The 16030-nt window shown below is 43.9% G+C and overlaps 1 protein-coding gene across 6 annotated transcripts in view; it reads right to left on the bottom strand.

The window, feature by feature from the left end:
- RPP21 (ribonuclease P subunit p21) overlaps window positions 1-16030 on the bottom strand; it is a 28982-nt gene that overhangs the window by 8504 nt on the left and 4448 nt on the right. For 2 of the 6 annotated variants that reach the window (XR_012501027.1, XR_012501028.1), the window contains one exon: window positions 13189-16009. Coding sequence is in view for 2 of the 6 variants with exons in the window: in XM_045521644.2 (XP_045377600.1) it covers window positions 10918-11066 (149 nt within the window). In the remaining 4 variants the exon portion in view is untranslated. Of the gene's footprint in view, window positions 1-8996; window positions 9944-10896; window positions 11067-13188; window positions 16010-16030 lie in introns of those variants that run through there. The other 4 variants (XM_074348343.1, XR_012501029.1, XM_045521644.2 and 1 more) reach the window with 4 other exon arrangements.

Raw genomic sequence — 16030 nt, 5'->3', positions numbered from 1 at the left:
CTTTTACATTACATATGTATAGTTCATCAAGTTTCTTTGGACATACGTGGCATAATGTTAATGGAACAAAAGTATAGTTTTTAAAAAAATGTTTAGACTGTCAAGCACTGGCTCTGAAGTGTTCAATGTGAACTGCAGCTGGCTTCACATGTCACATCAGGTAGAAATGTACTTTGCAGTCTTTTAGTGTATTTACCAAACAGGAACCTCACTCAGTTTGTAGAACTGATACCCCATCTATTCAATGCCCCCCACCCCCCAAATCAACACTTATAATCAACTGTGTTTCATGATATTTAAAATCATTTGTAAGGTTAACAGTGTAAGAGCCAAATAAATATTAATTCATCTTCTCTTCATAACCCCCCTCCGTGGTGGGTAACTATTCTTACAGTTCTCACTAATAATACTGAGGCACAATGTGTTGCCAACAGCAACACTTTAAGAGAGGAAGACAATTGAATTAGTTTTTGCCACAGCTCTGCAAACTAACAAAGCTAAAAATCAACAACAAAGAAAGAATAGTACAACGTCAAAAAAATTCACTGTGTAGATTCCCCTCCTCCCAGACTGTCATTCCTGCCAGCTTCAAAATTATTAGGAGAGTACCTTTCTGCGTAAGCAGAATACGCTGTTCAGACTGTGGGAAAATCTACAGGTCCGGCGCCCCTTCTGCTGAACATCTAGGGTTTTTTGCAGGGGCACTGCTCCAAGCCTGGACTCTGGGAGGGCAAGCAAGGTCTGGAGTCCCAACCACCAGCAGAGGGCGCAATCAGTGCTCCCCAGAAGACAACAGGTCGGATTTTCGGAAGCGCCGGGATGCAATGCCTGAGGACCATGAGCCACTTGCAGGGGAGGTATCTGGCACTGGGGAAGCCTCTGGAAGCCCACAGTTGACAATTAGCTGGCCTCACTGGGGGCGCTTAAGGCCCGATTCCCTTTTTTTTTTTTCTTGGCACCCCCTTGCTTTGCTTGTCTAGACTGCCAAAGCCTTGAGCCTTGAGCCTTGAGTTGCAAACGCACCTATTCCCTTACCCCACTGTGATCTAGGTTTCCAATGCCGGGGCCACTGTTCTTCACTTCTCATCTCCCTCCCCTGTTCTACAGGATCTCAAATTCGCCTTTGCCCTCTCCTATCCTCCTAGAGCGGTCTTTTCTGCTCCGGAACAGGCCGGGTGAGGAGCTGCAGGCCAGTCTGCGGCAGCCGGCCCCAGGGTGCCAAACAGCTGCCTGTACCGCTCTGCACTCACCGCCTCCCACGACGCAGCTTAGGGATTTTTGAGTTACAGTTCCCGCCGGGTGTGATTCTCCACTCGTGAACAGTGAGTGTAGCAGGTGCGAGGCACACTAATTGGAGGCCTGGGGGCTGGGATTCCCCGGGATGGGTCACTTTTTTCCAAGAGGAGGAGGGGAGCCCCAGTTTTATGGGGAGGCATGGATGGAAACCCAGGAAGTCAATTTTAATCCGGGCACCATCTCCCTTGGGACCATTTAATAGGTAAGCTGTACTCGGTAGGGCAAAGCAAAAATGAATTTGATTTTTTCTTCGTATAACTATTTTCAAAGTCTTCCTTGCCTGGGCATAGAGCGGTCTGCCCCGCACATTGTTCGTCCAGGGCAATAAAGCCTCCCGGGCTCAGCTCTTCCGCGGAGCAACCAGAACTCACTGAGGACCCACGGATGGTCAGATACGGAATAAAACTGCGCCTCCAAGTCTCCAACTGGGCGCCGGCGTTTCTGTCCCGTCGGCTAGCCACCCTCTGTGGAGTCAAGAAGGCTTCCCATTCCTTCCTGGAACCCAACCCTGGTCCCAAATTTCCCGATTCTTCACGTCTAATCTCACCTGCCACCCCCCTACCCCCGTTTTTTGACTACCGTTCGAAGGACTCATCCTGGGTCCCCCAGCCGGCCAGGCCCCTATTTGAGAGTCACAGCCAGGAGGTGGGAGAGGAAGGGTGGAAGGGGTCGGGCTCCTACTGGGTGAACTAAACTTTTTTTTTCTTTTCTGAACCAAACTTTGCAGAATCTAAGTTTAATGTGTGCGATCCGTTCTGATCACAGTTGTCGAGGGTACTTATTTTCCACGGCTGGGGACAAGCCCCAGCTCCGAGATCCCGCCCACAGCCTGAACACGGACCGCCTCCCAGCCACCTCCACCCCCACCTCCACCACCCCCTCCCCTCGGTGATGGCGTCCCCCTCAGGTGAAAGGGGCCAGGACAGAAGCGGCAGAATCCCAGTCCTTTCAAGTTCACTGTTTTGAAAAGCCGGGAGCCCAGATATGGAAATAGGGTGGCCGGGGCCCGTGGCCAGAGGCCCTCCCTCCTGCCCCCTCCCCCGTTACAGCGCTGACATTCCCAGGGAATTTGGGTGAGGGCTCTCAAAGAGGAGAGTGGTTTTCCAACTCGTTGAATGTAGATTGGGTCCCACAGCACCAGATTGGGCCAGCCCCACCCGAAGCTATACGGGGAGGGTAGAGCGCGTCGCTAAGCACCGAGGGCCCCACCCGATGATCGCATCCCGTCTCGGGCCAAGCCCTTCCTTCCGGCTGGGCTTCCGCGGGCCCCAAGTGCCTCGGCTCTGCCAGCCCGCCTTTGTCAGTCTGGTCTGGCTGAGTTTCAAGGCTTCCCGGATTGGTTAGCCCGGATTTAAAGCCATAATTGAATATCTCGGGGCCCAAGGCCAGGGTTGCTCACGCTGCAGCCTTGCTCCACTGTGGAGAGAAGGAGCGTGAGCCCTGTTCCCTGAGCCCGGGGCCAGACATTCGCTGGGAGACCCCTGGGATCCCGAATCAGCCGGAGTCTCGCCCGCTCTTTCCCTACTGCTGGCCGCGGAAACCAAGCAGACAGCTTTAAAATATTTGAGGTTTTAGTTTGTGGATGGCTGCAGTTTTTCACTGTGACTTGATAAACCCAGAGGTTTCTCCTTGTTCAGGGGCGGGTAAGTTGGAAGAGTATTTATAACAACAGCCCTTTCTGTCGCACTCCAGTTTCTCCCTCTGAGCTAATCAGCAAAGGGCAGGATGGGTGGTGTCCTCCGAAGAGGCTGGGATGGATTGTCAGGAGCTGCTGGACCAAAAGTTCTGCCACGTGGGAGAGAGAAGTGCCCACATTGAACCTGAACCTGGTACTGTGGATCCTGGTGTCTGGAGTAAGGAAGGAGAAAGTCGGGGTCCAGAGATTAGAAGGCTCGTGATGAAAACCTGACTGGGCTCAGCCCTCAGCACTCAGGATCTGGCTTCCCAGATCCCACGTCTTCCTCTTTTTTGGTATATGCTCTCTTATTCTTGGAGCACATTCCTCTACTTCTCAAAAAGGAGTTCACAGGAAAATTTTAGATGACCTCGTGTCTTTTTTTAAAAACTATTTTACAGGGATGGAATTGGGAGTCATTGTCATCCCACCCCCCTCTGGAACAACTGGGTCATAGGAAGATCTCCATCAAGGAACACAGATGCCCTTCTCCTGATGCATAAAGAGTCTGAATGGGGGGGGGGGGCAGCGGAGGGTATAGTTCAGTGGTAGAGTGCATGCCTAGCATGCATGAGGTCCTGGGTTCAATCCCCAGTACCTCCATTAAACAAACAAATAAACAGATAAACTTAATTACACACCATCCTCCATGCCCAAAGAGTCTGAATAATTCCTATCCTGATTTCCCAAGCAGACAGCAGAATAATATATAAGCCTAAGTTTTAAGTGTTCTCCCTTATAGATTTACAGCCCAAGTTCACACTACTAGGGTGTTCTGAATATTATCACGCCATGAATTCAGGATAAAGAAGGCCACTCCAAGAAATCTGGTGAAAGCAAACACAAATCCTCTCTGGAGGAATCTACTCTCATCCATGCTTTGAAAATTCAAAAAAATCATTTCATAAGCAAAATGAATACTTAACACTAAAAAAAAATTTGTGCACAAGAGACAAGGAACAGTGAAAGAACAAGCAGGAAAAACAAACAGTAGAATCCTATAATTCAGAAATTAGAGTAATAAAAATAAGTTATAAAATGGCTTATACCTACTATGAATAAAAAATAAAATTTAAAATATTTTCAGTTGATAAGAAATTGTAAGAATATCCAAAATAATAGAAAATAAGTATAAATAACATTTTATAAATAAAAGTATACAATTAAAATCTCAATGGATTTTTCTAAAAACACAATTTGACACAAACAGATCATTACTAAAGGAAGCTCTGAAGAATGTACATCAGGCAAAAGGAAAGCTCGCAGGAGGAGGGTACGAGTTTAAAGGAAAAAAACCCAAGAAATAAGGGTAAATGTGTGCATAAAATTGAATGAAGATTAACTATGGAAAAAATTAAAATGACTGGTGGGGTTAAAAAGGATAATTTGGGAGGGGATAAGCAAAGTTAATTGACATCTGAACTTTTTAAACCTCTTTCTTCCACAATAATATTGGATTTCTTTTATTTATATTCTTATAAAACACTTAAAAATGAACTTCTCACTCATTATGTTGTCTATTTTTGTTTTGTTCTGTACATTTCAGTATAGGGCATAAGAGAATATTTTATGGATCTTTTGGTATTATTCCAGCTTACTTCTGGGTTGTTCAGTAACTCAGATGCTCTAAACTTATGAATAATGAATGTACAAATTTAACTGTAGAGCAGTTTTCCACAATAAGAAGGCCATTCATGGAGTTGGTGGAACCTGCCAGTTTGTCTTTCAGCACCGTGGACAGATCTACACGTCTTGGTGTATAGGGAGCTGGACTTGTCTCTCAACTGGATACAGTGGGATATTAGAGAAGAAAATTTAAGATAAACCTTCGTGGTCATGAAGTTGTGATTTTAAACACAGTCATTAATCAAGATCTCAAATTCTGAATCTCCCCCACTTCCAATAGTTCATTACTCATGATGCCACTGTAATACAAGAGTCTGGACAGAAAAGGAAGTGAATCATACAGGCAGTAAGACAGCTGAGCCTCTTTTCTGCCAGGCAGCCTACCTATAGTGAGCCTGTAGTGTAACAGCATTTAGGCCAAAGTGAGCACTTCAAGAAGGATGACTGTACTCTGCAGAAAGCCCTAGAGAGTTTGAGAGAAATGAAGCAGGAAAGTCCATTACATTTGAAACTAGAGGTCACTGCTGACCCTTGAGAACTGGTAAGAGAGTTGTAATGAGCAAAGGTGCAGAAGCAGACAGAATTATGGTATGAGCAGAGGAAAGCGAGGAGATTGGTCTGGCAGGAGCATATTCTTAAAGTAGGAGGTAGTCTGCGAGGAGCCCAGGAATTTACACTCTCTGGACAGCAGAAGACACACAAAAGCCAATAAGCACATGAAAAGATGTTCAACATCATCAGCCATCAGAGAAACACAAATCAAACCCTAATGTGATACCACTCCCCACCCACTGAAAGGGCTATTATAAAAAAGATAATAGCAAGTGTTGGTGAGGATGTGGAGAAATTGGAACACTGCTGGTGGGAATGTAAAATGGTACAGCCCCTTTGGAAAACAGGCTAGCAGTCCCTCAGAAGGTTAAATATGGAGTTACCATATGATCAAGCAATCCCTCTCCTAGGTATATATCTAGAAGTAAAAACACATGTCCACACAAAAACATTATACCCAAATGTTTATAACAGCATTATTATTTATAATAGCAAAAAAATGGAAACAACCCAAATGTTTATCAAATAATAAATGAATAAACAAAATGTAGTATGTCTATATAATGGAATATTATTCAGTCAAAAAAAGAAAGAAAAGAAATGAAATAGTAATAATGCTACAAAAAGGATGAAACTTGAAAACATATTCCTAAGTGAAAGAGTCCAGAACCCAGAGGCCACATATTCCATGATTTAATAATATAAAATACCCAGAATAGGAAATCTGTAGAAATAAAAGATAGGTTGGTAGTTACCTAAGACTGAGGTCTTTGGGGGAAATGGAGAGTGACTGTTTAAGGGTATGGGGTTTCTTTTGGGAGGGCGATCAAGTATTCTAGAGTTGATTGTGGTAACGGTGGGTGGCACAACTCTGTGAATATGTAAAAGCCACTGAATCGTATACTTTGTGTGAATTGTCTGATAGGTGAATTACATCTGAAGTTGTTAAAAATGATTGTTATAAGTAAAATTTGTGGGTTTTTTTTCTAAAATAAAAGCCATAAGAGGAAAATACCCAGTATAGGTGTTTATGTTTGCATGAAAATGGAGAAATTGAAAATATAGGGAGTAGGCTTTATTGAGTAATTACCTCAATAAAGTGGGAGTGGGTTTAGTGGTGGAAGAGATTTAAAAATATATTTATACAAATTTGATTGTTTTATTTCCTAGTGTGAGTATACATCATTTTTACAGTAAAATCTAAAAAATAGAAAGTTAATAAACTTGAAAGCATGCCCCAGAAACTCTGCAGCTAAATAAAAACAGTAACAAATAAACAAACAATGAAGAAGTATTTGGAATTTCTTCTTGGAGAATTGGCTTACTTGTGTGCAAGCCAGGAAGAGTACAATGACAAGAATCAAGGCAGGACTACGGTGTTGGAAGAGAAGGAAAAACTCAAACATGGAGACACAAGAGAGGATAAAGATGACAAATCCAAGAACTGAATACAAATCCTGTAAAAAGCTCTTTCAATCAGGAATTGGCTGGGGTCAACGTGAGGGGGAAATTACAGACCAGAGCCCAAGAGAACCAGACACCATGGAAAAGGGGCAGAATCAAATGAACTTTCTGATGATTTCTTTTTTAATTCCTGCATTGCCCCAGCAAGATCATTACCTAATTTATACCTATCGCATATTAAGAAATTAGCACCATTTAGAGAATTTGAGATAATAGGAGCACAATTTTTCAGTTCTTCTTGTATCAGTGCAGGCTTTTTCAGAAAAAAATAGACCCACTCTGGTATTTCAGGAATAAAAAATTTAACATAGGAATAACAGTTTATACCACTGTTGAAAATCTGGGCAGCAAACATCAGTGAAGTCATGTGGGAGGCACGATGATGGTCTCTCAAAGAAGCCCAAGTCCTAATCCCTGGAACAGGTGAAAATGTCACCTGATATGGTAAAAGGGACTTTTTGGCTCTTGAGATGGGAATATTATCATGGATTATCCAGGAAGGTCCAATGTAAACATAGGGTTCTTTATAAGTGAAAAAGGAAGACAGGAGGGTCAGAGTTAGAGAATGAGATTTGACGACAGAGTCAGAGGTCACAGTGATTGGACTGCTGACTCGGAAGACAGGAAGGGGCCACGAGCCAAGTCTCTCTAGAGACTGGAGAAGGCAAGGAAACAGATTCCCCTCTAGAGATTGCAGAAGGAACACAGCCTTGCTGACATCTTAATTTTAGCCTAGTGAAACCTATTTCAGAGTGTGACATTCAGAACTGTAAGATAATACATTTATGTTGTTTTAAGCCACTAAGTTTGTGGTAATTTGCTGTGAGAGACATAGGAAAATGATACCAGTCACCACCAAAATTCTGAGAGGCTGAAATTGGAAGTTCAGGGAAGCAAAATGCTGGAGACCTCAGCCCGTAACACTCATGGGTGGTTCTCAAAAGCTTTCTGGGAGACTGCTGCAATTCTCTAGAACCTGTGAGGAAACCCACATCCCATGTCTCATTCTGCATAGGCAAAGCAGGTGGGCCTCAAGCCTAGCACAGCAGCTGCTGAGAATTTCACATCTGCCTGCTCATCTGTGATCCTGATAGTAGGATCTCTTCTAGACTCCATATCTCATGCAAGTCTCTCCTACTGGAAAACTTGAACTGGAACTATACAGGGGAGGGGATTCTGGGAGGTATATTTCCTGGGTTCTCTTCTGCAGAGGGCCTGCTAGAAGAGGGGCTGAAAAGTTGTGTTGTGTCCTCCAAACCCTAGGGGCTCATCTGAGGGGCAAACAAATTTATTCTCTTATAGGTCTTGAGGTCAGAAGTCCCAAGTTAGTTTCAGTGGACTAAAGTCAAAGTGTCAGCTGGGCTGTTTCCTTCAGGAGGCTCTAGGAAAGAACCCATTCCCTTACCTTCAGCAATTAAAATGCTTTAAAGATGTATCCTACATACTGATAGCTTTTGCTTTGTTGGTATTCAGACTGTATTCAATTTGGGGTTATGTTTTCTAGAAATTATTGGGTGGGCCAGTGAAGATTTTAAGTAGGGCGAAGACCAAACTGCATTCTGTTTTACAAGAATCAATACAAGCAAATTCTGTTATTAAACCTTTGGGGGAGAGCAAGACTAGAAGCAAATAAATGTGTTAGGAGAATTGGGCAGAAATATCAGTGACAGATAATGCCGATTTCAGCAAGGACAGTGGCCACACTCTGCCTTTGGCATCCCAGACAAAGGCAGACGCTGGAGATGAAGCAGCCACAAAGGGCAGGAGGGAAGGCTGGAACCAGAGACCCGGGCAGCGCAAAGTAGAAGCCCGCGCTGTCAGAGGTCCCGAGATGAAAGGGACATGGATCTCCTTGGTTGGGGCACTGCTGGGCAAACCGAGTTTGAGCGCTAAGTATTCATGGACTTTGGAATGAGCGAGGGCAGATGAGGGGAGCTGGGCGAGGCATGGACGCAGACTCAGCAGAGAACAAGAGCGGCAACTCAGCCTGGGGCGGAGCGGCCACAAGGTGGCGCCAAAGGAACGCACTCCGCGGAGGGAAGCTAACATCTGTGACCCACACAGCAGCAGAGGAACTTCAGGAAAGACACTTTTCGCTTTCCCGACTGTATTAGGTTTCTTGTGAACTATTTGCTAGTACTGAAACTCATCATCTTTTCTTATTCCTCCTGGCTCTTTCTCCAATTTGACCGTTTCCTTCATACTGAGGAAAAATCCTCTTATTGAGATGTTACAAATCTCCAATAAGGGCCGATAAGAACAGTGCAGTCTGCACCTTGAGTCTCCCCTGACTTCTCACTAACTCACAGCGCCTCACTCTTTCCAGACACAGCGAGAAGCTCAAAGGACCAAATCGAATTGCTTCTTCCCTACACCTCTGGGAAGCAAAGGGCACATCAAGCTTGGGGAAGTCATCTGAGTTGGGAGAACCGAGAAACCTGCAAGACAGAACGGTCCCAAATCCGTGTGTGTGGCGGGGATGGGTGGGCTCTATGAAGCAAAGAGCCTGACAACAGGGGGAGACCAGTGAAGCTTCCAGGTGGGAGCGCAGGACCTCCCAGCGCCGCCGAGAAGGTCCTCAGGGCAACTGCACCCTAGACTGAAGGAAGATCAACCCTGCGGTTTAGGTGACCTTGGAGAGCTTGCAAGTTTAAGAGGCTTGGTTGTACAACACCCACCTTTTCTAAATATAAATTCAGATGTTAACAGCAATTCATGTTCAACCCCAATTTAAAATTCATTTATTATCCATGTATGGAAAACGACACGCTCAGAACAGTTTCATTTATGAGCAGCATATAGACTCCTTCCTGGGTATCCGCGGAGGACTGGATCCAGGGCACCCCTGCACACCTAAATCCGTGGATGCTCAGATGCCTTATATAAATGGCGTAGTATTTGCATACAACCTGTGTACAACCTTCCGTATACTTTAAATCATCTGTAGGTTACTTATAGCAGCTAATACAATGTGTAAATGCTATGTAAATAGCTGTAAATACAGTGTAAGTGTTACGGAAATAATTGCCAGCGGGCAGCAAATTCAAGATTTACTTTTTGGAATTCTGAAAAAAAATTTTTTTTTAATTGGGAAAAACAAACACTGGGACTGGAATGGAGCCAGACGAACCTGGGCACCTCCTGTTGGGGATGGTCAACTTTGAGGGTCCCAGCACAATTGCTGAGGACCGCAGCAACCACGGAAGAGCGGCCAGACGTCGGAGGCGGGTAGACGGAAAGGTGCGGTGGTGCGGAAGGGGGCGTCGGATTCCAATTGCCGCTGGGGTAGAGTGTAGGGTCGCGGGTTGGAGGGACACGCGGTCAAAGCTCCTGTGGGGATATGGGAACGGCACCTTTGGGGGATTCGCCTGCCACTACTCGACCCTGGCTGATTCGGTGGGTAGCCTCGGAGAAGGGCAGTACTTCCAAAGAAGAAAGAGGAAGGGAGCAGGAAGAGAGAGAGGAGGGAGAAGTGGAGGAGGAGGGGTGGCTTCTTTCCGGGGGTCTATTTTAGCAGCCTGATTGCTTTTCTCCGCTACTGCATCCCTCTCTAGTGTGTACTATGAACTGAGGCTCCCTTTGCCTTCTTTCGTAGATCAGTAAGTTCCATTTGCTCTCCATATTGCTAATATTTGCTGAAAATTTCTATCACTGGGACTCATCCATTTTCATCACAGCTATGGATTCAGTTCAGTTGTATCCCCTTACAACGTTTTAATATTATCTTAGGAGAGAAGGAAGAAGAGTTTTTGCTCCTGGAAGGCTGGCTGTCTTGAATCCAGAGACTTCTCTCATTGTCTTTAACAGGAATGTATTTAGGGGACGATCTTTGCACAGCAAAAAGAGAACTGGCCTTCCCAAGTCAGATAAATTGGGTGAAGAGTCTCAATTGGCCCTTTGTCAAGTCCAGGGATCTTGGACCTTCTGTAAATGATCAATGCCTTTAATCTGCATATGTATAAAATAGATGTAACTGTGTTACTGTCCACACTGGTGTTTTAGGAAGGTATGGTGTGATACAAGTGAGAGCTTTATAAATAATAACCTTTTCTTTATCTCACTACTCATAGCTAACAGTTTCTGTTTCCTAGGACTCTCAAAACTGAATTCGTGCCTTTGATAGTCACTTATGGAACAAACAGCACATACCAGGTGATGTTCAAGTGTTGAGAAAAAATATGCATAAGGTATTAAACACAATTACAAAATGAAGAGAAAAGAAAGTCCTCACTCTCGAGGGGCTCACACTTTTAAAGAGGAGACAAATAATAAACAAATCTGACCTTGCAGTGTGCAGAGGGTGATCACACAGATGTGTGCGGGTGTTGTAGGTGTTCCGGAGGAAGCCTGCCTGGAGCGTCAGGCTCTGAGGAAGGATCTGTGCAGACAGGGGTTCTCGATCTCAGCATGGCAGATATTCTGGGCCCGATGATACTTTGTTGTGGAGCCTGCCCTGTGAATTGTAGGATGGTTAGTATCCTACTTGGCCTCTACCCACTGGATACCAGTGACACCACCACCTCCTCAATTGTGACAACCCTTAAATATGACTAGATGTTGCCATGTCCCTGTCGTGGTGGAGGGGCATTGGAGAACCACCAGCATAGAGAGTAGCCAGGACATCACTGTGAGTCGCACTGGTGGTATGGAAGTCATCTTTATTTGGCAGAATGACAAATAAGTTTTTAATTTAGTTTTTTGTTTACATTAATGGGTCATTGGTCCCTTATTTATTTTGATGTGTAAATAGAAAAATACTAGTTTTTAATTCAGAGTAGAGATATGATTTTTTTATTTAAATATATGTATTTGGGCAAAAGTGGTACTTCAGGAAACAATGAATAAAAGAAACTAGGAAGAATTGCATCGTGTACAATTCCTGGCAATTGTGTAACTATCATGCCATTCCACTCTGTCTGCACTTGGGCCAGGCATGAGGCCTGGAGGAGGGTGGGATTTGGTGCAGGGTGCAGACAGTGCCACTTAGGCCATGCCCTCTCCTCAGTGGCAGGGTGCCTCCTTTGCTCCTAAACACCCAGTGCTCCAAAGAGGGGATTCTCACCCCTTCTCCACAGGCCGTGGTCTCTCCTTGAGCTTCAGGCAAAGGACCTCAAGGCTGAGGAATTATTAGAAGCTTTTCTTAGGGTGCACTGCCCCTGAGCTCCAGAGCAAAATCACATTTGATGCCCAATAATGTAGGAGGTGAGAGTGAAGGAAAGGGGTGAATGAGCTGCTTTTCCCAGAGAGAGGGCGCCACCAGCTGGAGCTGGGGAGCTTGCTGCAGCCTCCACTCAGAACACTGCCTCAGGAATTTAATCTTCCTGAAACATGGTTTGCTTACTCACTGCACACCTTCTCAGTCCTTCAACACCCCTGTCCTTGCCGAGGGTTCCCCTGAAGTACTGCAAGGGCAATTTGAGTGACAGAGGTTAACTCTTTCATTTTTGGAGATAAACAAAGGGTAGACATATCAGGGTGAGGGAGTCCATGAGTTTAAGTAGAGGTGGGTCACAGCTTGGGATATAATACCCATAAACCACATTCTCATAGTCCTTGATTTTTCATAAAGGAGCATTCCCATCCATTTGTGCCCACTTAAAAGATTACTTCTATACACATTTTTACAAATAAAACCACTAAGGCCCTATAATATAAAAAAGATAATTTAAAACAAAAGTCAAATGCCATTTATCAGATGGGCAAACACCAAAGGTCTGATGATGCCTCACTGTGTTAGTGAGAGTGAGGTAATCAGGCATGTTAGTGTGAGGTTGGTGAGGGAGCAAATCAGTATAACTTCCATGAAAGGCAATAGGGCATTATCCATCAAACATTAAATGTAGAAGTATTTGATCAAGCAATTCAGCCTGTAGGAATGTATCATGCAGATATGGCCTCTAGTGTAAAATATGAACAAAAATATTAATGCATTACTTTTTCACTTCATTTTAAGTTTTTATTGTGAAAAATCACACAAAGATTGACAATTCAAAAAGCAGAGTTTAATGGAGTGCACATACATTGTAACTACTACTTTGAGAAATTAAACATTGCTGGCAGCCCAGATGCCTCTATCCTGGCAATCACCCTCCAGTCATGGCTTAATCCATGCTTAACCACTACCCTGATTTTAAGGTAATATTTTCTTGTTTTATTTTCAGTTTTCTCACCTAAGTAGAGATCCCTAAACAATAAACAGTACATGTATATTCATTTTCATTATTTTTGAACAGTATGTAAATAGAATCACACAGCATATATTCTTTTGTGCCTGGACTTTTTGTTGAATGGTATGTTTTGAAGACCCATTTTTGCTGGATGTGTAGCTGTAGCTCAGCTGTACACATTATTTATAAGAAAAAGACCTGAAAGAAACTAAATCAACAGGGAGCAAGTTAAACAAATTATGGAATGTTCACAAGGTGGAATATTATGCAGATGTGAAAAATAATAAAGGTGATCCTTATGTACCGAAACAGTAAGAGCATCAAGTTCTACTGCTAAAAAAAGCAATATATAAACTGTATATAGTGTCCTACCATTTGAGTGAAAAGAAAATTTAAATCAACATAAACTGATTTGTTTATGCATGCTTATTTTAAAATCCAGAATGTGTTTACAGTATTTGTCTCTGGGAGAGGAAATGGGTGGCTGCAGGATGAGGGTGGGAGGAAAATTAACCCCTCATTGTAGCTATTTGTATAGTTTTTGAATTTTCTAACTGTGTGCACCTACTAACTATTCAAAATGAGGCCAGACACCCTAAACAATTTACCCAAAGTCATATAGCTAGCCAATGTTATAGCTTGGATTCAGCCCCAATTATTGGGAATTTTGGCCAGATCTCTTTGTAATTTCAAAAACAGGATGGATTGAACCAATGAATGGCCTTATCCTCTCTAACCTGGGAAAATCTCAGGGGACACTCTGGCTGGGTCTGAATGTTGGTCTGTTTCTTTATCCCATCACTCCTTTTCAGCAGTGTTCTGGTGGGATTCCACTCAGCTGAGGCAGAGGTTATCATGTGACTGCCCAAGAAGGACAGAATTTTCGGGGAAGGTAAAAAGGGAGAAACCCAGATACCCACCCTGACTCTAAGAGTCCAGGGGGAATATTTTCCTGTTGCAAAGCAGAGCGAGACAGGGCATGGTTGGAGGCACCAGGTCTGAAAGGGAGGTAAGGGAGTCCTGATGAAGTAGTGGCAGATCAGACTGAGCAGGACCAGAGAGAACAAACCCCCAAAGGGAGTCAGGTTGGAGACAGAGGATAAGGTCTGAGCAAGACAGTTTGGTTTCCAAGGAAGTAGCTGACATATCTTCAAAATAAAACTGCATCAAAGAACACTATCGAAAAAGTGAAAAGGCAATCCACAGAATGGGAGATAATATTTGTAAATCATATATCTGATAAGGACCTAATATCCAGAATATATAAAGAATTCTTACAACTCAAAACATAAAGGCAAACAACTCACTTTAAAAAACAGGTAAAAGTCTTGAATAGACATTTTCCCAAAGATATACAAATGGCCAACAAGTACAGGAAAAGATGTTCAACATCTTCAGTCATTAGGGAAATGCAAATCAGAATCACAGTGAGATAGAAACTTCACACCCACTAGGATGGCTGTACCAAGCAAACAGACAAAATAACAAGCGCAAGGATGGAGAGAAATTAGAATGCTTTCTCACTCCTGGTGGGAATGTAAACTGGTGTAGCAGCTGTGGAAAGAGAGTTTGGTTGGTTCCTCAGAAACAGAACTACCATATGATCCAGCAATTTCTCTCCTAAGTATATACCCCAAAGAATTGAAAACAGGTGTTCAAACAGAAACTTGTAAATAAATCTGGTCACAGCCTACAGATTCTGGGGACAGAATTCTCTGCAGGACTCCTGTCTCTGCTGTCCTAAGGCTCCTTCTCTAACCCTCCTACCTACTTACTCAGTTTCAGTAAAAAGTCCCAGCCTTTACCCCTTGTGAGGAGAAACTATTCTGTGAGATGCCAGGGTGCCCGCCCTCAAAGAACTGGCTAGTCCTAGGCCCCAGTGAAGAAGTTTCTAGAACTATCTCACTCCAGACAAGGGCAGGATCAGGAAGCAATATGGGAAAGGGAAGTGCTCGGACTAGTCAGTTGCTCTCCTGAGGCCTGTCCTGCAGCAAAGACCCTATGCCTCTGACCTGTAACTTCTGGGTGGGAGTGCATTAACCGTATTTTCTAGTTTCCGAAGTTTTGAGCTTGAGTTTTGCTGCTTAGGGAGGAACTGCTCCCCCCAGGGTTAGCTACTCCTAGAGATAGCAATCAACTCTCCCAGGAGCTCACCCTCTCATATGCAAACTAACCAATCTGGAGTCCACCCACCTGCTTTATCCCCTCTTAAGCTTGTGAGACATTAACCCTAGGCCCTAAGTGCCCCAGGCCAGGCATCAGACATCTAGGGGCTATACTTTGGAGCTTGCTAAAATTACTCCAACTAGCAATCCCAAACCTGGTCGGCCCACTGTTGCCCTACCTTACCAGGTTTTTCCAAAAAAAACCACAACAAAGGCTTTCCTGCTGTTCCCCTTGCTCTGTTTGCACGGACTTTGACCTCAGTGTTCTGTCCTGTGGTCCTGCACAGTGTGTGGTGCCCCACCCCCCAATCTTGGGAACCATGAGTAAAACCATCTTTTCCATGGTAATCATCTTCTGGTCTGTGGGCCTCACCATGCATACCTGAATAATAGCAAAATCTTGGGTACTTTTTAAAACAGGGAGAGCACCCAGTTCTAGTGGCCTGAACCCTGCTCCTCTGTCCTCATCTGTGCCGGCCACAGTTAAACCAGTGTTTAAGCTTGTGAGGCACCTGTGCACACCTGTTCACCAAATTTTCTCACTTGCTCACATACCTACTAAGCTAATATTTAATTTCATATAAAATTTGTAAAAACCAAGGACAAAATTTATAGGAGGGTGACCTGTGTTATGGAAATCTGATTTCTAGGCACCCTGGGTGCCCTTTCAGGTACACCCCCAGACTTACTGAGCAGAGACCTCAAGGGGATAGCAGGGGAAATCTGGCTTCAAAGAGCTTTCTGTGGCCAGTAAATACTGAAGTTACAGCAAATATGTGGCATAGATAAAGCAAGAATTATTGTTCCTTTTGTTGAGAACCTAAGTAATTTTTTTGAATTCCCTTCTGAATTCAGAAGAACAATTTCTCAGTCATTCTCTCTTTCCTCCCTGACAATAATAATGACACTATTTTTTACTAGTTTTAAAAAGTGCTAAACAAACCTAATGTTCAGGAGTAATTAAGTCTTGGTTTCTGTGGCTTTTGGAAGACCTTGTTTTCTTGATTCAGTTGGGATGACCTAAGTTTCTTCTTTCTCCTCTATTTAATTTTATCTGAAGGGTCCTAAAAGAGCAGAGATTTATG

The sequence above is a fragment of the Camelus bactrianus genome, chromosome 20 (genome assembly GCF_048773025.1).
Source record: "Camelus bactrianus isolate YW-2024 breed Bactrian camel chromosome 20, ASM4877302v1, whole genome shotgun sequence".
Classification (NCBI taxonomy): domain Eukaryota; kingdom Metazoa; phylum Chordata; class Mammalia; order Artiodactyla; family Camelidae; genus Camelus; species Camelus bactrianus.
Note: the sequence above shows the minus strand (reverse complement) of the source record. Positions and strands in the feature narration are given on the sequence as shown.